The sequence below is a fragment of the Mus caroli genome, unplaced genomic scaffold (genome assembly GCF_978045245.1).
Source record: "Mus caroli unplaced genomic scaffold, Mus_caroli_1 scaffold_11, whole genome shotgun sequence".
NCBI lineage: Eukaryota > Metazoa > Chordata > Mammalia > Rodentia > Muridae > Mus > Mus caroli.
In genome coordinates, this window is record NW_028227266.1 from 4,514,040 (window position 1) to 4,535,408 (window position 21,369).

Genomic DNA, 21,369 nt, shown 5'->3' on the forward strand with positions numbered 1-21,369 from the left:
CTGGAGGAGCTGCAGGTGCTCACCACCGCACATGGCGTTGACAGCAAACTCTTTAGAGTTCTCGTGTGTGTAAGCAGGTGCTGCTTTGCTCAGTTTCTACCTATGTCACATATTACGATGATCCCCAGCCTATTTGTGTCAGAGGATGGCCAATATCATTCTCCTTCGTCTGCACTGCGCTGTCTTTGTTCAACAGTGGGTGGACAGTGAGGCTGTTTGCATTTTGTGGTGTTTGTGAGTAGCTGCAGTATGCAGATACTCATCAGCATGCTCACTTCCTCTCCTCTGCTTTGAGACCCAGGACTTGGGAGCTGCCCGATGCTGACTGGCAAATGCTAAAGTGGTCAACTAATGTTGAAATTTTATCTCCACCAGACCGACTAATGTTTGCCTTTGGTGTCTGGGAGCTCCGGTGTTGAGTACATGTATTCAGAGCTGTCACTTCCTCTCGCGGGACTGAACCTCCCAGCATTGTGTGACGGTCATATTTATTTGGACTGCTTTTGTATTAACATGTATTTTATCTGTGAGGTCTTTTAGGTTCCATTTTCATGGGATGTTGTCTTCCATCTTGTTTCTTCCAGCTTTCATGTCCCCAAACAGTTGAATTTAGTTTATTATAAAGACCGTATAGGAAACCCCAAATCTAGTGATTGCCTTTAATTGGAGGATTTGATGCATTCACATGCTAAGTTACTGTTGCGAGGATGAGTCTGGGTCTCGCCATTTTACAACCAGTTCTCTAGTTTTGCTGCATCTCCTCCTTGCACATCCTTGGCTAAGTGACTCATAGTATGCTTTGGTTCCTTGTTTACTACATTTAGGTTTTAATTACTACTCTTGATTTGTGTTCCTTTTTTTTCCATGAAGCTTGGAAGAAATAAACCTTGATTATAATTAGCTGTTTCAAAATGAATCCACTGATTACCTTAGCACTTGGGGACAGGAATAGCTAGCTGATCACTGGTGTGCCAGTGGGAGACTGTCACCAACGATCTTACTCAGCTGCCATCTTACTAGGAAGATTATTTTTTTAAACATGCCATGTGCTCTCTTTATCATCCTTTTCTAGTTTAAGAAAAGAAAGGCTTTCAATGTTACATAGCAACAAAAAACACAGCACAATGTGGTGATTGTAAACATCCTTCTTCATATTATAGAGTCAAAGTGTTTCTTGTAATTCCTTAACAGAGTGGAAACTTAAGGTTGTAGGTTTATTTAGCCCCAGTGTAGAGCACTTGCTTAGTGCAGAGGAAGGAGTGCAGTGCCAGAGTTCTATACCTGGCACTGCAAATAAAATAAAACAGATAGATACATAGATGAATAAATAAATAAAACAATTATGTATATCCTAGTGAACTCTTTAGTGTGGAATAGTTCCAGTAAAGAAATTGATTCTAGATTCATTTCTACTGGAGTTTGGGTTAAATTTCTTACTCGTGAGAGTTCTTGTTTTACTTGGGTTCCCTTGTGCTCGTCTTTCCCAATGCTGGGATTACAGGCCTTTGCCTCCAGCACCTCACTGATCCTGTAAAGGATCAGTTTTCCGTAACAGGAGGCCTTTGATGTTAAGGGTTGTCTTAGTTAGGGTTTACTGTGAAGAGACAACACAACCTTAGCAATTCTTATAAAGAAAAATATTCAATTGGAGCTGGCTTACAGCTCAGAGGTTTAGTCATTATTGTCGTGGTGGGGAGCATGGTGACATGCAGGCAGACACGGTGCTGGAGGAACAGAGAGTGCTACATCTGGATCCACAGGCAACAGGAAGAGGCAGTGAGCTGGCTTGAGCTTGTGAAACTTCAAACCCCAGTGACATACCTCCTCCAAGGTTAAACCTACTCCAATAAGGCCACATCTCCTAATAGTGCTGCTACCTATTGGGCTATGGGGACCGTTTTCATTCAGACCGCCACATTCCACTCCCTGGCCCCATAGACTTGTAACCATATTATAATGGAGAAAAGCATTCAGTTCAATTTGAAAAGTTTCCATTATCTTATCAGCGTCAACCCTATTTAGAAGTCCAAAGTCTCTTTGAAGACTCACGGCAATGACCTAACTGTAACCCCCTATAAAATCAAAATCAAGACGCAGATCAGATACTTCCAACATATATCCATTATACTTCCAACAGGATATCCATTACCATTCCAAAAAGGAGGACAGGGAGCATAGTGAGGAAATACTGGACCAATGCACGGCTGAAAACCAGCTGGACAAACTCTTTATCACTGTGTCTGATCTCAGTGCGCTCTTCAGATCTCCAATCCCTTTTAACTTTGCGACTGCAACTCACTTCTTTCTCTTGGGCTGTTTCCACTTCTTACTAGCAGCTTTCCCACAGATATCCACAGATATTACTAGTAGGTATCCACAGATCTGGCATATCAAGCATCTTGAGAGCTCTAAGGCAATCCATCCTTCACCTTTCCAGCTTCACACAATGGCCTTTCTAGGCCTCCATGCAGGGACATGCCTAGCCTCAGCCATTTTCCTTACTCACATCAGGAGATTCTATAGCCCCTTTCTTTTATCCTGATTCTAAAGCCAGAAATATGTGGCCAAAGCTGCTAAGTTCTGCTGCTGCTGAAGCTTAAACATGGGCCCTTCTTTTAAAATAGACCTTCTTCTGCTCTCTGTTTTCGATGGTTTCCTTCATTGCCTAAGCTTGGCTGTCCTGGAACTTGCTCTGTTGACCAGGCTGCCCTTGAACTCTAAAATCCACCTCCTGACTCGCCAGCTCTGGGACTAAAGGTGTGCACCACCACACCCACTCCTAAAGTCCCCTTTAAATCCTTTTCACGGGTTGGAAGTTTAGCTGGGTGAGGTCTTGTCCTGAGGTCACGGCTCCCTTTATTCCCTTTAGCATCAGGCTTTTCTTTAAACTTTTCATCTATGTTTTATATTTTTCCATGCTGAGCTTGCTCATTTTCATTATAGATATGCGTAAGACTGGCCACTAATAACTATGCCACAGAGGCTGTTTTGAAATCACTTCTACTAAAGCTGTTAATCCATGTTTTCAATTTAGCCTCAGGCAGATTTTTTGGAGAAGACCAGAAAGCAGCCACATTTTGCACGAAATATAACAAAAATAGTCTGTGTTTCACATACTAAAATCCCTTTCTGAAATCTCTTGAGCCAGGTCCTCACATTTTAGATCACCCCCAGCACCACTGTCCTTCATGCTCCTATTAGTATGACCCATTAAGACCCACTTAAAAGCATTCAGTTGCTTTTCTAATCCAAAGTCCACATTCCAGCAACAAAAAAAAAGTATGTTCTGCCCTGTTCTAGCCATACCCCATTCCTTAGTACCAACTTCTGTCTTAGTGTTCTAGTGCTGTCAAGAGACACCATGACCACAGCAACTCTTAAAAGGAAAAACATTTCACTGGGCTGGTTTACAGTTCAGAGGTCCATTATTGTCATGTTGGGAAACGTGGTGGCAGAGTGCCAGACATGTTGCTGGAGAGATAGCTGAGAGTTTTACATCTGGATCTGCAGGCAGCAGGAAGAGACAGTGAAGCCACTAGGTCTGGCTTGAGCTTCTGAAACCTCAGAGCCCACCCCCCAAGTGGCTTACTTGCTTCAACAAAGCCACATCTCCTAATAGTGCCACTCCCTATGGGCCTGCGGGTGTTGTTGTTTTTGTTTTTAAACAAAATCTCAGTGGTTCAATTTTACCAATGAAAACTCAGGAGCCAGATGTTAGAGTGAAAGCCTATATAGCTCAGAGAGGCAAAAAAAAGCACCCAGCGGACCTTCCTCCTCAGGTCTTGTCCCAGAAGCATCCCAGAAGCAATGCCCCTCTCTCTTGCTGTCTCAAAAAACCTCCTCCAAACTGAATGTCCTTCCCTTCTACTTCCTGTGTGTCTCTCCATCATCCACATTCCCTACTCTCTGGTTTTTAATAACTATGTTCACTTCTTGTTAACTAGTTGTTTGCTCTGCCTCTTGACAGTTGACTTTATTTAATCCTGTTTACAATAGTCAAGCAGAAAACTCTTGGATTAAAGATGTGTGCTAAGGCTGAGCCACACCACAACTAGAAACAGATTTTTTTTTTTTTCCAGTAAAACACAATCTCAGGTTTCACGGTATGATCAAGTACCCTGTAGCATAAGGGGCCATTTTTATTCAAACCACCACAGGGGGTCAGGGATCCAGCCCAGGTGTTCTGCCCCTGAGGTTTGTCCCCAGACATTTGTTTTTAAAATATCTTACCATTTATGCTTTGGAAGTCTGCTAGTTACCCTGAGGCAAGGAGAGACCTGAGCTCAGCCAATGTCTGTGAACCTGAAAGCTTTGCTGGACTTTGACACTTGATGTTGAAGTTGCTCATAGAGGGTTGTATCAGCTCCTTTCAGTTACTGTGATGCAGTGTCTCAGCAAGTGCAGCTAAGGGAGAAAGGGTTTATTCTGGCTTGAAGGCTAGGGGGTGCAGAGCTGCAGGAGCATGGAGCTGGCCCAGCAGTCAGGAAACAGGCGGGTCCTATTTCATCTGCACACAGGAAGTAGAGGGGACAAGAAATGGGACACAGCCTGGCCTAGTGACATACTTCTTTCATCGAGGCTCTGTCCTGAAGTGCTACCAGCTGGGGACCAAGTGTTCCAGAACAAAGGCCTGTGGGGGACTTTTCTCATTCAGGTCACTACAAGTGTAGGTGGTGGAAACCTCCTGTGCTTCTGAGTGGTGAGCACCCATATGCATGAGAGGAGGTTCTGACCACTGGGAGTGCCTAAAATTCACAGGCAGAGCATCTGACTTGACTGTAAGGTGCAGACAGTGTTTGGGATTAATAAATTCTCTTTGGATCCTGTAGCTCTTAGACTTTTACTGTCTGTTCCTGGCTTTCCCTCTTGCCTCCTACACATGGTGAAGATGGAAGCCAGGCCTCACACTGCTAAGCAAGACTTCCACCAGAGAGTGGCACTTTACTATGTACTTGGGAGGAGGGAAGTTACTGTACAGCTTTAGGGTCTCTGCCTCGGTTTCCTTCTAGTACTGCTTCTTGGGGTTACAAGGATTAGAATTAGTGCAGGCAAATGCCTGCAGCAGCAGCTGATGCGTGCAGGTGCTCTGAACCTGTTAGCATCCTTGTTAGGATGGAGTCCAGCATGCAGGAGTGGAAAAGTCAAGGTTGGAGTTAGGGCACCATGGTTACTTAAGAGTCTTAAAGCTACAAATTGCCAGCTGCCTTAGTGATGTTTGCTGACAGTTCTGCTCTTGAACTGGATATTCTTTTGTTGGTGGCACTCAACAGAGGTTCATTTTGTATCCCAAATGACATAGGAAATTTTTCAGGTCCATAAAGACACAGAGACTTAATTGGACATAGATAAAAACTGCTAGGATGCCTCAGGTGAGGTGGAAGGTAGGAAGAACGAAAACTGCAATAAAAGCATAAATGTGGTAATACAGATACAGGTTATCCTCAGGTCAGGGAGGAGCCAATACTGGGGGAAACATCTGGCCCTGGGGACATTTTGAGGGTGAGGTGAAAACCTAGTGCAGTGGAATCTACGAGACTCCTAGAAATGGGGTCAGGGCCCTCTCCTCAAAGTCCTGTGTTCAGAGACTCGTCTGGCTACCTTGCAGCTGGAGAGATGGCTCTGCAGTTAAGAGTGCTTGTTCTTACCAAGGCCCCAGGTTAGATTTCAGCACCTGCATAGTGGCTCTCAACCATTCGTCCAATGCCCCCTTCCAATTTCTGTGGGCACCAAGCATGCACATGGTGCAATTACATACGTGCAAACAAAACATATTGATAACACTCTAATCCCAGCACTTGTGGGGAGAGGGGATAGAAGCAGGTGGATCTCTGTGAGTTTGAGGCCAGCCTGGTCTACAGAGCAAGTTCCAATACAACCAGAGAAACCCAGTCTCAAAAACAAGACAAAACAAAAAATACAAACCATATATTCATATAAAATACGTCTTTCAAATTCTTTGAAGAAAATCTTAGAGGAAATAGTCCTTGAACAGGCCTGACAGGAGGTGTGGCAAGGTTGGAGGGAAGTGACACAAGTCTTTGAAGATTAGAGCTCAGCTGAGGGGAAGCAAGCCTGACTGCTCCCCAGGGCCAAGCCGATCTTCCCTGTGTGTTCCCTGCACAGTGTGAGTGGTAGAGCCCGCACTGCATGGTGCTGCCAGGTGTGACACAAGTGGTCTTGTATCCAATCCAACGCAGTAACCACAGAGGTTACTTTATGGCAGGAAAAGCTACCCAGAAAATGTGCCAGGACCTAGCTCAGTCTATTTTTTTTATTTTTATTAGATATTTTCTTCATTTACATTTTAAATGCTTTCCCGAAAGTCCCCTATACCCTGCCCCTGTCCTGCTCCCCTACCCACTCCCACTTCTTGGCCCTGGCATTCCCCTGTACATGGGCATATAAAGTTTGCAAGACCAAGGGGCCTCTCTTCCCAATGATGGCCGACTAGGCCATCTTCTGCTACATATGCAGCTAGAGACATGAGTACTCAGCTGGGAAACCACATAATAGAGCTTGCTCACAATGTGTCTAAAGTTAAAATTATTTTGTACTTTTCTTTTACAAGAGTAGAGATTCAGTTGTTTTAGGAATACATAAGCCAGGAGGAGAGAGAACTGGGGTCAGGTGGTCTGGGCACTCAGTGGAGACACTGCAGCCCTGGAGGCTCTGTGTGTTTATTATATAGAGCTATTGAATAGAGGGAATCTCAGTAACGGTATTCTCTGTAGGGGAACACGCTTCAGGCTGTAAATATGGGGAAAGTGGGGGAGTTCTGGTGGACATTTTCTGCATACAGTGTCAACACTTAGGTCCAAGAAAGGCTTTGCCATCCCTCTGACTCTGAGGCTATAAGATCTTAGACTTGGCTGTGCCATTCAGACAGGGCTCCCCTGCTCCTTGCAGAGTGTGTCTTGTTTAAAATCTTTCTAGGCCTTTGGACAATTGTGGACATTAGTAATGTATGCATTCAGTGTCTGAAGTGATGCTTTAGCATCTAAAGTAAAAACTAGAAAGGATCTTGTCCTCCTCCCATTCCTTCCAGTAACTCCTAGATATAGCCAGTGTTCACTGGAGTGAATAACAGAGAGACATGCCATGTTATTGGCTTTGTCTCTAGTATAACTGCAAGTTCAGAGCTCTGAGCGTGGTTGTTTAAAACTATCCCATTATGTGGCATCCATATATATCAGGAATTAGTAACTCCAGTAGGGCCAGTTCAATGTTGGCAGGGAATATGTAGGTGTGACCAAGTAGGAGTCCCCTCTTGGGTGACTGACATGGCCAGCTTATACGGGGAAGGCAAGTAGTAAGTATCCCCAACAGCCTGCTTCTGAAGGGAGCTGTGGAAGCTAGCCTCAGAGGCATCGCTTGTACCATATTCTCTTTCTTAGAAGATAATCTCGAGACAAGGGATGTTTATAACAAAACAACAACAAAAATCCCTCACCTTTTGGAAGGAAACATAGCAAAGAATTTGTAGGCATAGTGTGGGGATATGGATATATAACCCACTGTGCATGTGTGGAGTTCAGAGAACAAACTGCAGGACCCTGTTCTCTCCTTGTATCATGTGAGTTTCAAAGATTAAACCAAGGTCATCAAACTTGACAACAAGCACCTATGCCCATTAAGCCATATTTTATATACATAATATTTTATATACATAATTTTAAATGTTTCCCATTTTGTACTATTTCATTATATATAGGTGGTATAAATCCAGGTAGTTCCTTAGCCAAACCCCATAGCACGTATTAAGTTCTCCTAAGTAGTTCTGCGGTGATCTTACATATACATCATTAGCAGCTTGAACTATAATTGACTAGACTCCTAGATGTGGGATTTTGGACTCAGCAGTTGTTAGATTCTAAGGACCGTAGGGAATAAGAAAAATACCTGATTATATAACAAACCTATGTAACAGTACAGCTCTTAGAAAAAAAAGTTTGAATACTTTAAGAAACCAGTTGTGTTTAGTGCAAAGAGCAGATGTCAGAAAACATACTGTCATGGAGTAGTTACCTAAAATTTAAGCCACGGAGAGTAGTAGTATATGTCATAGAAACATTATCAAGTGAAGTAGTGTAATGAAGGCCTCAGTTTAGGACAATGGCTTCTGAGATGGAAGCAGTTGTGAGAATATGCTCGCACTTGGGGGGGCGGTGCAGGGGGTTATTGGCAGCACTGTCTTAGATCGGGTTGATATTTCTGTGACAAAACACCATGAACAAAGTAACTTGGGGAAGAAAGGATTTATTTGGTTTACACTTCCACATTGCAGTCCATCACTGGAAGTCAGGACAGGAACTCAAACAGGACAGGACCTAGAAGCAGGAGCTGATGCAGGAGCACAGAAGGGTGCTGCTCACTGGCTTGCTCCTCCTGGCTTGCTCAGCCTGCTTTTTTATAGAACCAGAACTGTCAGCAATGGGCTGGGTCCTCCTCCATCAGTCACTAATTAAGAAAATGCCCTACAAGCTTACCAACAGCCTGATCTTATGGAGGCGTTTTTCTCAGTTAAGGTTCCCTCCTCACGGATGACATTTTAGCTTGTCTCAAGCTGACATAAAACTAACACACAGACTGAGGAGAACACAGATGTTTCTGTTGCTGGCATCTCTTTGTATGCGTCAATATTGGTGGGTGGGAAGGGGCTGTGGGTACAGCAGCTGGCAGGTTCAACCTCCACCAGAAAACAACAGCAATCAAAGTTGTGAGACGCTGATTTTAAACCTGTGCTTTTCTACTTCAGGTGTTTGTGATTAAGTATGCACAGGTATTTGTTCCTGCTGCCTGTGGTGTCTTGAACATTGTCCGTGGGAAGTCAGTGTCTGGGTGAGCACTTCACATGACAAAGTGGAATCCGCTGGGCTTTGCTGCCGAACAGACAGTGCAGCTGCAGCTGGCGCACCAGGCTTGGAGGAACCATGAGGGTTAGCTCAGTTCTCTCGCCTGTCAATCCTCTGAGGCTATGACAGGAATCATACAGCGAAAACATGAACACCTGGCATGGCCTCTGGCTCACAGTAGCTGCTGCTGTCTAAAATGCAGTATTCCTGGAGAACATTAAGCATGTGTGTATTTCATTGTTGCAAGGTTTCATTTTCCATTTGTCTTTCAAGGAAAATGTTGGACATTAAGTATTAAATTTTCTAGTGCTAGAGCCAGGCCAGATGGCTTATGCAGTAGTCTGAGGCTACCCTTTACACGGTGTAGTGATCTGAAACACACTATACCATATAAAGGGTATTTCAGACTATTGGCAATCCTCCTGCCTCAGCCTTGTGAAGGCTGGTTACACGCGTAGGCCATCTAACCTGGCTGGACATAGAGACCTTTCCCTGTAATCTCAGTCTTCAGGAGACTGAAGCAAGAGGATTCTGAGTTTAAGGTCTGGCTGAGCTACACAGCAAGTTCCAAGTCAGCCTTAACTATGTAACAAGACATTGACTAAAAAAAAAACAAAAAACAAAAAAATGTGGTGCCTTTCCACAGTGAACTGAAACCATGTGCTGGTTTGGTTCAGTGCAGGTGTTGCCTCCAGGGGCTTCTTGGCTGACATTTGAGCAGACACGGTTTTGCTGACCGACTCTCTTTGTTGTGGGCTTGCTTTAAGCTTGTGGATGACCACATTCTTTTGTGGCAGCTGCAGGGTTGCACATGCCTGTTCTGTGTTTAGGCCTGAATCCTTTGTAACTGAGTGACAGGAGCATCTGCATAGCCTATGAAATTGCTAGTACAGCTTTAATAGTGTTATCTCAGGCATAATTAGCCCTGCAAGGACAGACTCTGCTATGAGGAAGGTCGCTGTCAATGCAGTTTAGCTCCCTGATGGAGATGAGCTGGTGTTTCTTTTATGCAGATTCAGGGAACATTAACATGTTTGGTGCGCACCTAGCTGAAACATGTATGTTTTAAGTAATTCTGAGCATGTTAGCAATGTAATTTTTTAACCTAAAGTCTGTTAACAATTTTCCAGCCAGGAGCATGATAACGGTTAGCACTGGGCAGTAGTCTTAACTCCTCGCCCTTTCCAGCCAAGGCTTCCTGACATCATGGTACTGCTGCCTCGTGTAACATAGCCAGTTGTTGACTCAGGTCAAGGGCTTTTCAATCAAATTGCCTAACTTTACTGGACAAGTTCCCGCCTGTATGCCTTCATCTTGTCTATAAGTGGGAGTAACAGCATCTGTCTCAGAAACCTATGAAAAGTGCAAATGTTTGCAAAATATATAAGAGTCCTAGGCACAGTGTTCACTAGGGAACACTGGCAGCTGTAACAGAGGGCATGGGGTCAGCTTTGCCAGCACACTCCAGGTCCCACATCAGTTATGGTAACTCCATGTGCCTCTTGGGATAGAAAAACCTGCCCTGCTGTCAAATGGATTCCCAAGGCTTGCAGGCACATTCAGGCCGCTCTAGGTACCACTCCACAGGGCCCAGAGCAGCCAGACCAGGGTGGGCCTTGGGTCCCATCTGTGCCAGTTTCTACGCATGAATCTTCTTCTGTAGCCTTGTAGTATGCTTTCTAATTGTCTACAGGAAGAAGTTGCATTCAGCTTGTGAAAATTGCCTAAAACATACTTCCACATTAGAATACCAACTCCTGAAAAGGGGAGAAACCATCCTCTTCCTTCTTGATCTAGAAAAGCCATCGACAGTGTGGGAGAAATTTTTTTTAATTATAGTATGTGTTTGTGTGTATGGGGTGTGTGTGTACCATCATGATGGCCCCAAGAAACATTAAATTCTAAGGTAATAACATACAATTAAGAACTATAATTAAAACCCATATATTTGATTGAAAGGGAGATAGAGACGCTTTGGAAGGAAAGAAAGGCTGCCCTCACCTCTAGCCTGGCTTGTAACTGCACTGTTTCCTATCTGTCAACTCCACTGTGAACCCCTTACAGTAAGGCCTTCTATGTCAGTGGGCATCCAAGCATCGTGTTTGGTGTAGAGGTAGCACATGTATAGACATGGAATGTACTGAGCAGGCCCTAAGGAGCCTAGCTAATTGAATCTTCTGGGCAGCCTCACTGCCCTGAGCAGCCAGGCCATCTACCCTGCACTGTGCATCCTGCTGTGCAGGGAACAGCGCTCCTGCAGAATTTCTCAACAGACTGGATGGAAAGCCATCTTTGTCCTGGGATCTTTAGCTGACTGCTTTGATTGAAATAAGATTCATAAGCTATTTGATGTTTAGGCAATAGATGTTCCCCTGTGCTGATGTGATTCTTAAAAGGCCCAGTTTTCTCAGAGACCTCACTTTTGGTACAGATTTTTGGTACAGATTTTTCTAGATTTTTTGTTTTTTTGTTTTTTTGTTTTTTAATCTAGATTTTCAGTTCTGTGTTCTGTCAAATAATTTGAATTTAGGATTTTTAGAACGTGCCTGTGGACTTGCAGCAAGAAAAAGCCTATTTGGTTTTAAGCAGGAATTATCTCTGAGTTTGTTTACCCAGAACATTCCGGTTGTGTTGGAAATAGTTCTTTTTTTTTTTTTTTTTTTTTTGGCTACTTTAGTGAATTTAGAAGGCTACAACTTCATACTGAAGAATTGAGTTTTTAAACCCAATGAGAATTTAAGTGGGCATTTGATACCCTTCCATCTTTTGGAACTTGGTTACAGGACTAAGGGAAATTAGCTTCCTTCATAGTAGCCTCCCCGTGTTGAGGTAGCTGAAGCCATCCAAGTATTCAGGTCAGCTAGGGAGACAGCTTCACAGAGAGCGTCATTGGCTCTGTTAGACAACCGTGGCTGTCTGCTTCTTCCTAAGCTGAAACTCATCATAAACTGTGACGGAGTTGGCTGCTAACAGCTACCATGAAAAGTAGGAGACAGGAAAGCGCCCCTTGCTTTACAGAGGGACTTTTCCAGTGCAGCTCTCACTGGGTTGAGCTAACAGTACCTCAGCTCATACCCACCTGTGGTACAGTGTTGTGTCCGGCCAGCAGATCACAGCCTGGGTTCTAGCCTGGAAAGGCATTTTGGAAACCTGGAAGAGAAGAGGGGCTAGGCGGCGAGAGAAAGAAATGTAGCTAAGACAGTATTCTGATCAAAGCTCAATTTTACTTTTTCAGACACTCAGTTATAAAGGAAGGGGAAGGGAACCCAATTTCCCGCCAAACAATCTCGGGATCCAGTAGCAGGATGAACACGTGTGTGGCTCCAAGCAGCAAAGCGACAGGGTCCAGCAGTAGGCGTGGCAGAACGAATGAGCAGGAAACTCCACCCTTGAGCAAGCAGGTTCCAGGCTGGGGAAAGGGAGACCACAGTACAGGACTTTGCAGGCACTGGCTCTCAAGGACTTTAAGTGACTTCGAAGCTCTGCTCCTGTGGCAGCACTAACTGGGCTAGAGGAGTGACGTCTGGTCAGACTGCTGCAGGCCCAGACACCAACGTGTGCATGTGCTCTTCTGCATTGCATCTGCTGTAGGTATATGAGGCTGTTATTGAAAAAGAAGAAAAAACTTCACTAAAGGAAGCATCATAAATGTTGTTGATGCATAGATTTAAAACAAATCACCACCAACAAATAAAAACTATACCTGAGCCAGCCTCCCTTTGGACTTGATGTCAGTCCTTGGCCCTATCTTTGAGCAGAAAGCTGTCTGGCTCTTCAGAGAGTTGCATTTAGGCCTTCATGTCTCCATGAGAAGCAATATTCTGTTACTTTCTCTCCCTGAGCCAAGGGTAGAAGAGAACACTGTTCCCTCACCTGCCTTTTCAACCTCAGCTTAGAGCAGTGGTTCTCACCCTGTGGGTTGTGACCCCTTTGGATGACACAACCCACCCAATGACCCAATCCTTTGATAGGGATTGTATATCAGATATCCTACATATCAGATATTTACTATTCATAACAGTAGCAAAATTAGTTACAAAGTAGTAGTGGAAATAACGTTATGGTTGCAGGTCACCATAGCCTAGGAACTGTATTAAAGGGTTGCAGCGTTAGGAACCTTGCGAACCACTGCCTTAAAGACTAGAAAAGAATGAGCAGCTCAGCTGGGTGATGACAGCTGGCGGCTGGCCTGTCTTCTAGTGATATCTGTGCAGGTGACAACTTTTGGGTACTCATCAGTCTCTGAACAGTAAAAAGAGAGGGGAACACCAGGCTTAATATGCTGTCATTCATATATTACATTTATTGTTTATACTTTATTCCATTTACTTATTGGTAGTATATGAGTCTGCATGTGTGTATGACATAGCACATGGTGGAGGTTGGGAATGGCTTATGTGAGTCCTCTCCTTTTACCGTGAGGGTCTCAGGGAACAAACTGCTCCTCAGGCTTAACAGCTAATACCTCCCCACCCATTACTGTTTTGTTGTTTGAAGCAGGATCTTGCATTTTAACTCTGGCTAGCCCCAAATGTGCTAGCTTCCCCTGCTTCCGCCTCCTGGGTGTTGCCTTTTTCCCGTTGTGTGCCTGATTGCCCAGGTTTGTAGAATTCACAGAAGGAAACCAGTGACGTTTAATTATACTTCTGATTAAAGGAGTTAAGTGAACAAGTGTAAATTCTGACCTTACAGACATTGTCCCTGCATTCAGTGCTCATGTTACGCTCTTAACAGCACTTTTCCCTTTGGAGGATGTTACCAATGAATAGGCATTTCCAGCTAGTTGTTTTCCTAGCACGTTTGATTTCCCAAGCAGGGAACTAATATTTCCTGTTCTGTTTTACCAGTGTCACTTTATGGGGTCTGAAGGCTGTCTTAGTGTGCAGTTGAATGGAAAGCAGTGTTGTTGTCTCCTGCAGAGGCCACTCTGGTGAGCAACAGGATAAAAAGACTGCATTTCATTGTGGCTTCTTTATAATAGAATTCATACAGCCATTTTAAAGTGTGATTGGATGTTACAGTATTCAAGATTGAGTAATAAAAGGCTAGTTCAAGTATGACACCTTCTAGAATAATGATAAATGTTCTCTTGAGCTTAAAAAAATAGCTAATACTGAGTGGGAGGACTGAGTAGATAGGCTAGGTTAAAAGCAGACAGATGCATCTGAAATGTAAATATTAAGAGCTGGGGTAGAGCCCCTGAAAACCAGTCTGTAGACCTGAGCTTGAAAGACATGTGTAGATGGTAACATTCAGAGTCATCGTTTGGAAAAATAAGGACTGTGGTGCTGATGGGGCAAGAAGTCTGTGATATTAATTTTTTGCATCTTACTATTTGTGAGAATACAAATGGTCAACAAGGGAAACTAACACACTGTTTTGTTTCTGAGTGGTGGAAAGCCAACACAGAAATAAACCACACAATCTTAGAGAGTCAGAGGCACAGTCCAAGTCTCCACCCCACACATGTCGGTGCTGTAAGCAGCTGCAGAACTTCAAAGTGGATATTGTTTGGACTGTTAATGTACAAGGATTTGCTTTTGGGCACATGGAGTATTTTATAGTCTCTCAAGGGAAATGCCTACCAAGTAAGACATGAAGAAGACATATTTCTGTAGTTGGGAGTTTTATTTAAGGACTGACTTCTCTCTCCACCTTCCATGCACATAATATTTTATACCAAAAATTATTTACTGGGCATTAGCTGGGGCATTGGCACCTGTCAAGCAGCTCTGTAGAACTGGCTTTGAGACGGGAGGCTTTCAGAAAGACATCCTCCATCTGTGGGCAGCTGTCACCATCACACAATGAGCACTTAACTGAGGCAGTTAGCCCATAGCCACCGCAAGAGGTTGTTTTACCTTAGGGACAGTTCCACCTGCTCCTCTCCTACTGCACCCACTGGATGTCCTCAAAGTTCTTGAAAGAGTGCGGCACAGAACCTGAAACCCTTTTCATACTCACAGTTTATCCTTCTAGACATGAAATAATTTGCTGCAGGTTTTGGTGGCCTGTGTTCTCAGTACTCAGGCAGGCTGCAATGGGATTGCCACAACTCTGAGGCCAGCCTGGGCTACATAGCAAGGTCCTGACTCAAAACAAAACAAAACAAAACAAAACAAAAATGTCTTTTAAAAGTCTAAAATGTGAAAGGAAGCAAGGTGCAGTTTCATAATCAGAGAGGGCTCATCTTAGAGGGTTGTCTGCTTTGTCTCTTTACTCAGCGTCCTAGCTCTGGGCGTGGCTTTGCTGGTAGTTTGGGTGTGGCACAGCAATGTTATCGACAGCACAGCTTTCCTGCTATCACCCTGATTAGACCCGTTCTGTGTGGCACCAAGACTACTAGCGTGTGTGGGATCTTTTACCATAGATCCTAACAACAATTCTTGTCCTTGGCATTTTTTCAGAGAATACCAACCAGACCATGAGTGTGGTTTCCAACCAGACCAGTGAAACACAGAGCACCGTGAAGCCTTCCATACTGCCAAAAACTACCACAGTTATCACTGTGAAACCTGCAACTGTTGTTAAAATATCAACCCCAGGCGTCTTACCACATGTGACTCCTACTGCCTCAAAGTCTACACCCAATGCAAGTGCTTCTCCAAACTCTACCCAGACGTCAGCATCCATGACAACCACAGCCCACAGTAGTTTATTGACAACTGTAACGGGTATGTATTAAAATCACTTTCTTTTTTCCTATACTGTGAATTAGCTGTTAAATGCCACATGAGAGCCAGCATTCTATTCTACAAAAATATAAACTTTATGCGCCTAAATTTTTTCTCACCCATACTTCAATGTTCTTACCTAGAAATTCGGACTTAGACTATTTCAAATAAAGCACAGATATCTGTTGTATCTTCTTAGTTTCAGCAACTACTCCTCCCACCAAAGGCAAAGGATCGAAGTTTGATACCGGCAGCTTTGTTGGTGGTATAGTGTTAACACTGGGAGTTTTATCTATTCTCTACATTGGATGCAAAATGTATTATTCAAGAAGAGGCGTTCGGTACCGAAGCATGTAAGTTGGGCCATTTTGCATACTTTATCATGACCAATACCAGAGTTAGGCAGTGCTCACCTCCAAGACAGACTTATGCTGTACTTGAGTGCAGGCTAGTGAGTGTGGATACGTACTGGTGAACCCGTTTGTACTTTACCTGGGATCAAACACTGTTTTACCAGACTTTAGCAAGCTCCTTTTGTTGGCTTTTACCACTCTCATAAAAACTGACAAGCCAGGTCTCATCGTTGTCACAACTTAGTACATGTGCCCTGGATATGTCATCAGAACCAAAGAGTACTTTTGCTACAAACATGTTTTGTTTTGGTTTTTTTATTTTTAATGACAAAGACACATGCACAAAAGAAATTCCTCTGACTGGGTGAATTTCCCTGGTATTAGTACTTACTGCAAGTACAGACTTTGATAAGCCAGGTGTGCTGGTCCATGACTGTACTCCTGGCTCTTTATAGTGGCCTAACTTCCTAATTTTAACCTTTATGGGCTAATTTCCCCCTCATGTGTACATGGCCTGTGCCCTGTGAAAGTCAGAACAGAGATGTGACTATGAACCTGTTTGGCAGTCTTAACCACTACAGTATGGTGGGTATGCACAAAACTTAATGAGCAGTGATAATTTTGATTGCAAAAATTAAAATTATTCAGTTACCTTTCTTACAAACAACAATTTTACAATAATTTTAACTTTTTATATATTTCAGTGACGAACATGATGCCATCATTTAAAGTACTTCAGTGGTCAAGGAAAGAAGAAAGACTGCAGCCTTATCAATTATTTTGGTTTATATTAGTTTAAACTATTATTTTCTTGGAAGTAGTATAAACAAGTCATGCATATAATGAGCAGTGAATTCCATGAATATCTGGAAATTTCTCATTACTATAGGTAAAGGGTGTACTCTGGGTAAAATGAATATTGGGAACTAACAGGTAATTTATCCAGTGATTGTATTTCCTTTAGCAAGACAAGTCCTATCTTTTGGAATATGTGCGTGGCATTGATTGGTCATGTAGGACCAGCATCACTGAGTAGCAGGACCCATCTGGCATACAGATGAGGAGGCTGTCACAGCATCCCGGATCTCAGTATCTTCGCTGCTCACATAAAGCACTTGAGTGCCAGTCAGAACTGGGTGATCCTAATTCCTGCCTCAGGTTCCATGGTTGAGCTAACCAGCTTTCAAGTGCAGTTGAAGGAAGTTTCAGTATTTTAGGGTTTAGATTAGAGTTCATCTAGAAGTAGAACTTGCACTCCAAGTGCATCCCCCACGACCTCCTGTGCTAACGGCCACCGAGCACTGGGAGCTCAGACTTGGCTCATCATCTCCCTTCAACTGTCAGGATTGGGATTTCTTCCTTTGTACATAATTTAGGCAAAGCTGCAGTGCTCACCCGGCTTCTTAAAAGGCGTAGCAGCATGAAGACGGCTGTCATGCTGCTGTGGAAACCTGTCCCAGCATGGCGAACTGGTTTTCACAGTCACTTGTCAGTTGAGTTCTAGTGAATGTCTTTTAGGCAATGTGGAGCTGCTTCCCATACATAGAATTTTTTAATTGAATCAGAAATGCCATTTTTAAAAAGCTCCATGATATGATGTCCCACCCAGTGTTTAGAAGTCTATATTAAGCCAGGAATTGTAAAGCCCAGGCCTTTGAACCCACAGGGTACAGATGCAGTATTTTTGTACACTGTCAACTTAGTCAGATTTAAGAAAATGACTTTTTTATACTAAAGTGTATTTTGGTGAATTCTGCTTTCCTTATCCCCAAGCCCACTCCTTACCCTTGAAAAGAGAGCTGCATCCTGATATTTCCAGGGAAGCAGCCTCAGGTCACCAGAGCAGCCACGCTCTCTGTGGCAGTGTAAGTTCTAAAGTTTATACTCAGGTCAAACTCAGGGCCAGGTTTAACAAAGAAAGTGTTTAGTTACAAAATACTAATTATAGTATGCTATTGTAAAAGGACAAAGTGAATTATAGCAATTTCAAAAAGTGTAGAAATAAGCCAAAAATATCTGAATGAGCACACATCTATGTTACAATTAAAAATGTAAGTATAACTTTTGTAATCTGCTTCTGATTTTCAAAACAACGCACGCTACCAAGAATTTTCTTATATATAAGAATCATTTCTACTTGCTTTACATCGGGTCCAACTGACATGGTGAGGCATGGACTGCTCAGGTTATGTTAACACGGAGAGAGATGCTAGGAAATGGACCATGGAATTAGACTAGTTTCAAATGAGGGCTGCTGAGAAAGCCACACTTCTTATTGGCTTTCAGCCACTGCTCTGCTTTCTGTGTGAAATACAGTTCAAGGCCTGGGGGCAACGAGGGTGGTGAAAGTTTAACTTTGTCTGTTACATTCTTGGTACTTCAGTACCTGCCAGAGATCCTCTTGAATACTTGTTTCTTTAGCACTTTGGAGATAAAAACCACTGTATAAAGGCACTGTTATTATTTGCCTCTTACATTTCCACTGAGTTGGGGGTTAAAAGTAATTTACTTAATATCTTTTCTAATTTGTTACTTTCAAATACCAGGACTTTGTTGAAGAGACTTCTTTTTAATGTATAAAAATTGAATGTTTCCTAAGTGTAAGTTGTCTTCCAAGTCTCACTTAAGCAAATGCTTACCTTTCCTAGCTTTCCTAGAGAATGTGTTTGTTAAGATAAAACAATGAATAAATCCATAGGAGGACTAATTCAAATATGACAGTTGGCAACATATTTTATGGTGTGGTCATTTTGTATCTTGAGGAGAAAGACTAAAGCAAACCCTTATTGCCCTTTTTCTATTGTAATGACCAATTTTGGTATTTCATTGTTACTAAGATCTATTTTTAGAATAAAATTTGTTCTCCATTCAAGTTTAGTGTTTTGTTGAGTATGCCCAGAAAATGCCTCTTTTATTTATCTAGTATATAATTCTGTTGAATACACAGTAACTAACAGCTTTCACAATGGGCCAGACCTTGAATGGTTCCATTTCAATAACAACATCCTGGGGCTGGTGAGATGGCTCAGTGGGTAAGAGCACCCGACTGCTCTTCCGAAGGTCCAGAGTTCAAATCCCAGCAACCACATGGTGGCTCACAACCATCCGTAATGAGATCTGGCGCCCTCTTCTGGAGTGTCTGAAGACAGCTACAGTGTACTTACATATAATAAATAAATAAATCTTTTTTAAAAAAAAAAACAAAACTAAACTATACAATCAATAACAACATTTGTTCCTTGGCACAGGCTTTGGAAGTTTGCCATTGTGTTCTCTCATTTCTTCAATATTCTTCAGTCTCTTTTGCAACAGCTGAGCAGCCATCCATTTATATCCGAGACCACTACTCCCACAAACACACCACACACCTCAAAACAGCCACTTATTTCATGCCAGGAATGGGAGATGCCATCTCTCCTGACCCTGTGTAAACTCAAAACTATGGCCTCTACCTACATGCCCACACTCTTATCTACCTATGTTTCAGACATGGGAGACTCCCCACAGAAAGTTCATTTGCACCATGGACCTCGAGCCATGTGTACATATAAAGTACCAGCTCAGCATTCAGTGAAACTTAGAACTTGCTTCAGACCTTGGCTTCAAGGTCTAGATATCCATCATCAATGCTACTGCCTTAAAAATACCTCATGCCTAGAGCCCTGGGGCCACTGTGTTAATGTGCCTATGCTACTAATGCTAGCTCATCAGTCACCAAAGAGGCCTTAGAACCTCACCTTCACCCTGTAGGTACTGTAGCCATGTGCATGCTAACATGCCCTTGTTCCCAGTTTCTTGGCTGACACCTAAATACTTGTCAGCTCATCAGCAGATCCACTGATCACAAGAACCCTTGCTCTAATCTCTGAATCCATAGCCACTCCACAGGCACCACCCTTCAGGTGATATGACAGTAGGCCTACAAGCTGGACCTGGTGCCTTGAAAAGCCTTAGCTATGACCTCTGGGGTCCAGCAGACATCACAAGTGAAGATCCACAAAGCAGGCTCACAGTATGGAGCTCTGAGGGCCCCTACTATGTTGGCCAAACTAACCCAAGCTGCCAGCTGCAGAGAATAAGCTGCTTTCCCCCAGCTTATTCTCTACAGTCCCAGACCACTGTACTTCTCCCCAACGCCTACCAAGTGTGAGCCCTTTGCCCCAAAACCATCCTATAAGAGTGTCAGAGCCACTAAATGCACGGGAATCAGCTAAAAATGTGAACCAAGGAGACATTGGTACCAAACAACCACCACTTCCCAGTAGGTGGAGAGCTCCAAACTATTAATATACAAAAAAAATAATATAGTCAGGATAGTCATTTTAAGGAAGATTGAGTGTTAGAAGATAATATTCAGTTCAACAAAATTAAACAAGTGGTGACATGCCAATTGCAATATAATGATGTGCCGGCTTCTCATAACTGTAGTGGAATAACTTGATAGTCAAAAAAGGACTGCTCTTGCCTAAGTTGTGCAAGGGGGAAGGGGTGTTGGAAGGAGGCTCTATCCATGATTGGTTGGCTACTTGCCTGCTTTTGGGCCTATGGCAGGGTAGAGGGTCATGGTAACATACAACAGAGGAAGTTGTTTCTATGGTACCTGCAGGGCACTGGATCCAGGACTCCCCAAGATACCAAAATCCAAGCAAGATCATGACTAGATTACTTAAAATACCTAGCCCAATGCAAACTGGACAACAAATTGTGCAGTCATCAGAGATAAAAGATATTAAGAAATGAAATCCTATGCAGTTTATGAGCCAGTATCACAAGTGAAAGTACTGACAGAGTTAAAGAAAGAAAAATTAAATATCAGCTAAAAAAACCACCCCAAATCTGGAAAAATTCATCTTAAGAACCCAGGTACAGAAAGATCCAAAGTCACAAATCATACTTGATCCAAATTGAATGACAGCATGATATTATAATCACATTGCCAAACACTGACAGGATCTGAATGCAGCAATAAAAAGATGTATAGTTCACACAAAAGCTCCTATTTTGCCATTGTGAGTTCAGTGGGAGCTGACATGTAAGAAGAGTCGGGTGGCATGATGTAATTGAGGTTCTGAGGTAAAAACAAAGCCAAGACTGAATGGCAAAGCTGTCCTTCAGACACTGATAGACTCGCCGAGACAAAAGTAGGGGCGGTGCACTGTCAAGGACATAGCTTTACAGAGTCGTCTTGAGAGTCACTGTCTTTAGATTGGACTTAGAAAGACCAAGCATTTGAGATGACAGCTGCACTAGCTTGTTATTATGACAGTAAAAAATGGGAGGGGTATGGTTAAAGTACAGAGTCGTTTATACAATCAAAGTGGTTACTACCTAAAAGAAATAACCACAAAGGAACAATCAGTGAGTGCAACAAAGATAAATAATAGATCATATTACCGCTGCTGGTACAGAAGGTTACCCAGTCCCAGGGAGACAGCCAGAGACAAAGGATTTGCAAGAGCTAAATAATACGATTGCTGCCTGTCCATATAG

General features: G+C 43.1%; 1 protein-coding gene across 1 annotated transcript in view; it reads left to right on the forward strand.

Annotated features, from left to right (window-relative positions):
• The window catches only part of Tmem123 (transmembrane protein 123), a 30,762-nt gene extending 11,829 nt beyond the window's left edge, over positions 1-18,933 (forward strand). The window contains exons 3-5 of the mRNA XM_021171702.2: positions 15,260-15,526; positions 15,726-15,879; positions 16,584-18,933. Of these exons, the coding sequence (XP_021027361.1) occupies positions 15,260-15,526; positions 15,726-15,879; positions 16,584-16,608 (446 nt within the window). The 3' untranslated portion in view covers positions 16,609-18,933. The remainder of the gene's footprint in view (positions 1-15,259; positions 15,527-15,725; positions 15,880-16,583) is intronic.
• The last annotated feature ends 2,436 nt before the right edge of the window (positions 18,934-21,369 follow it).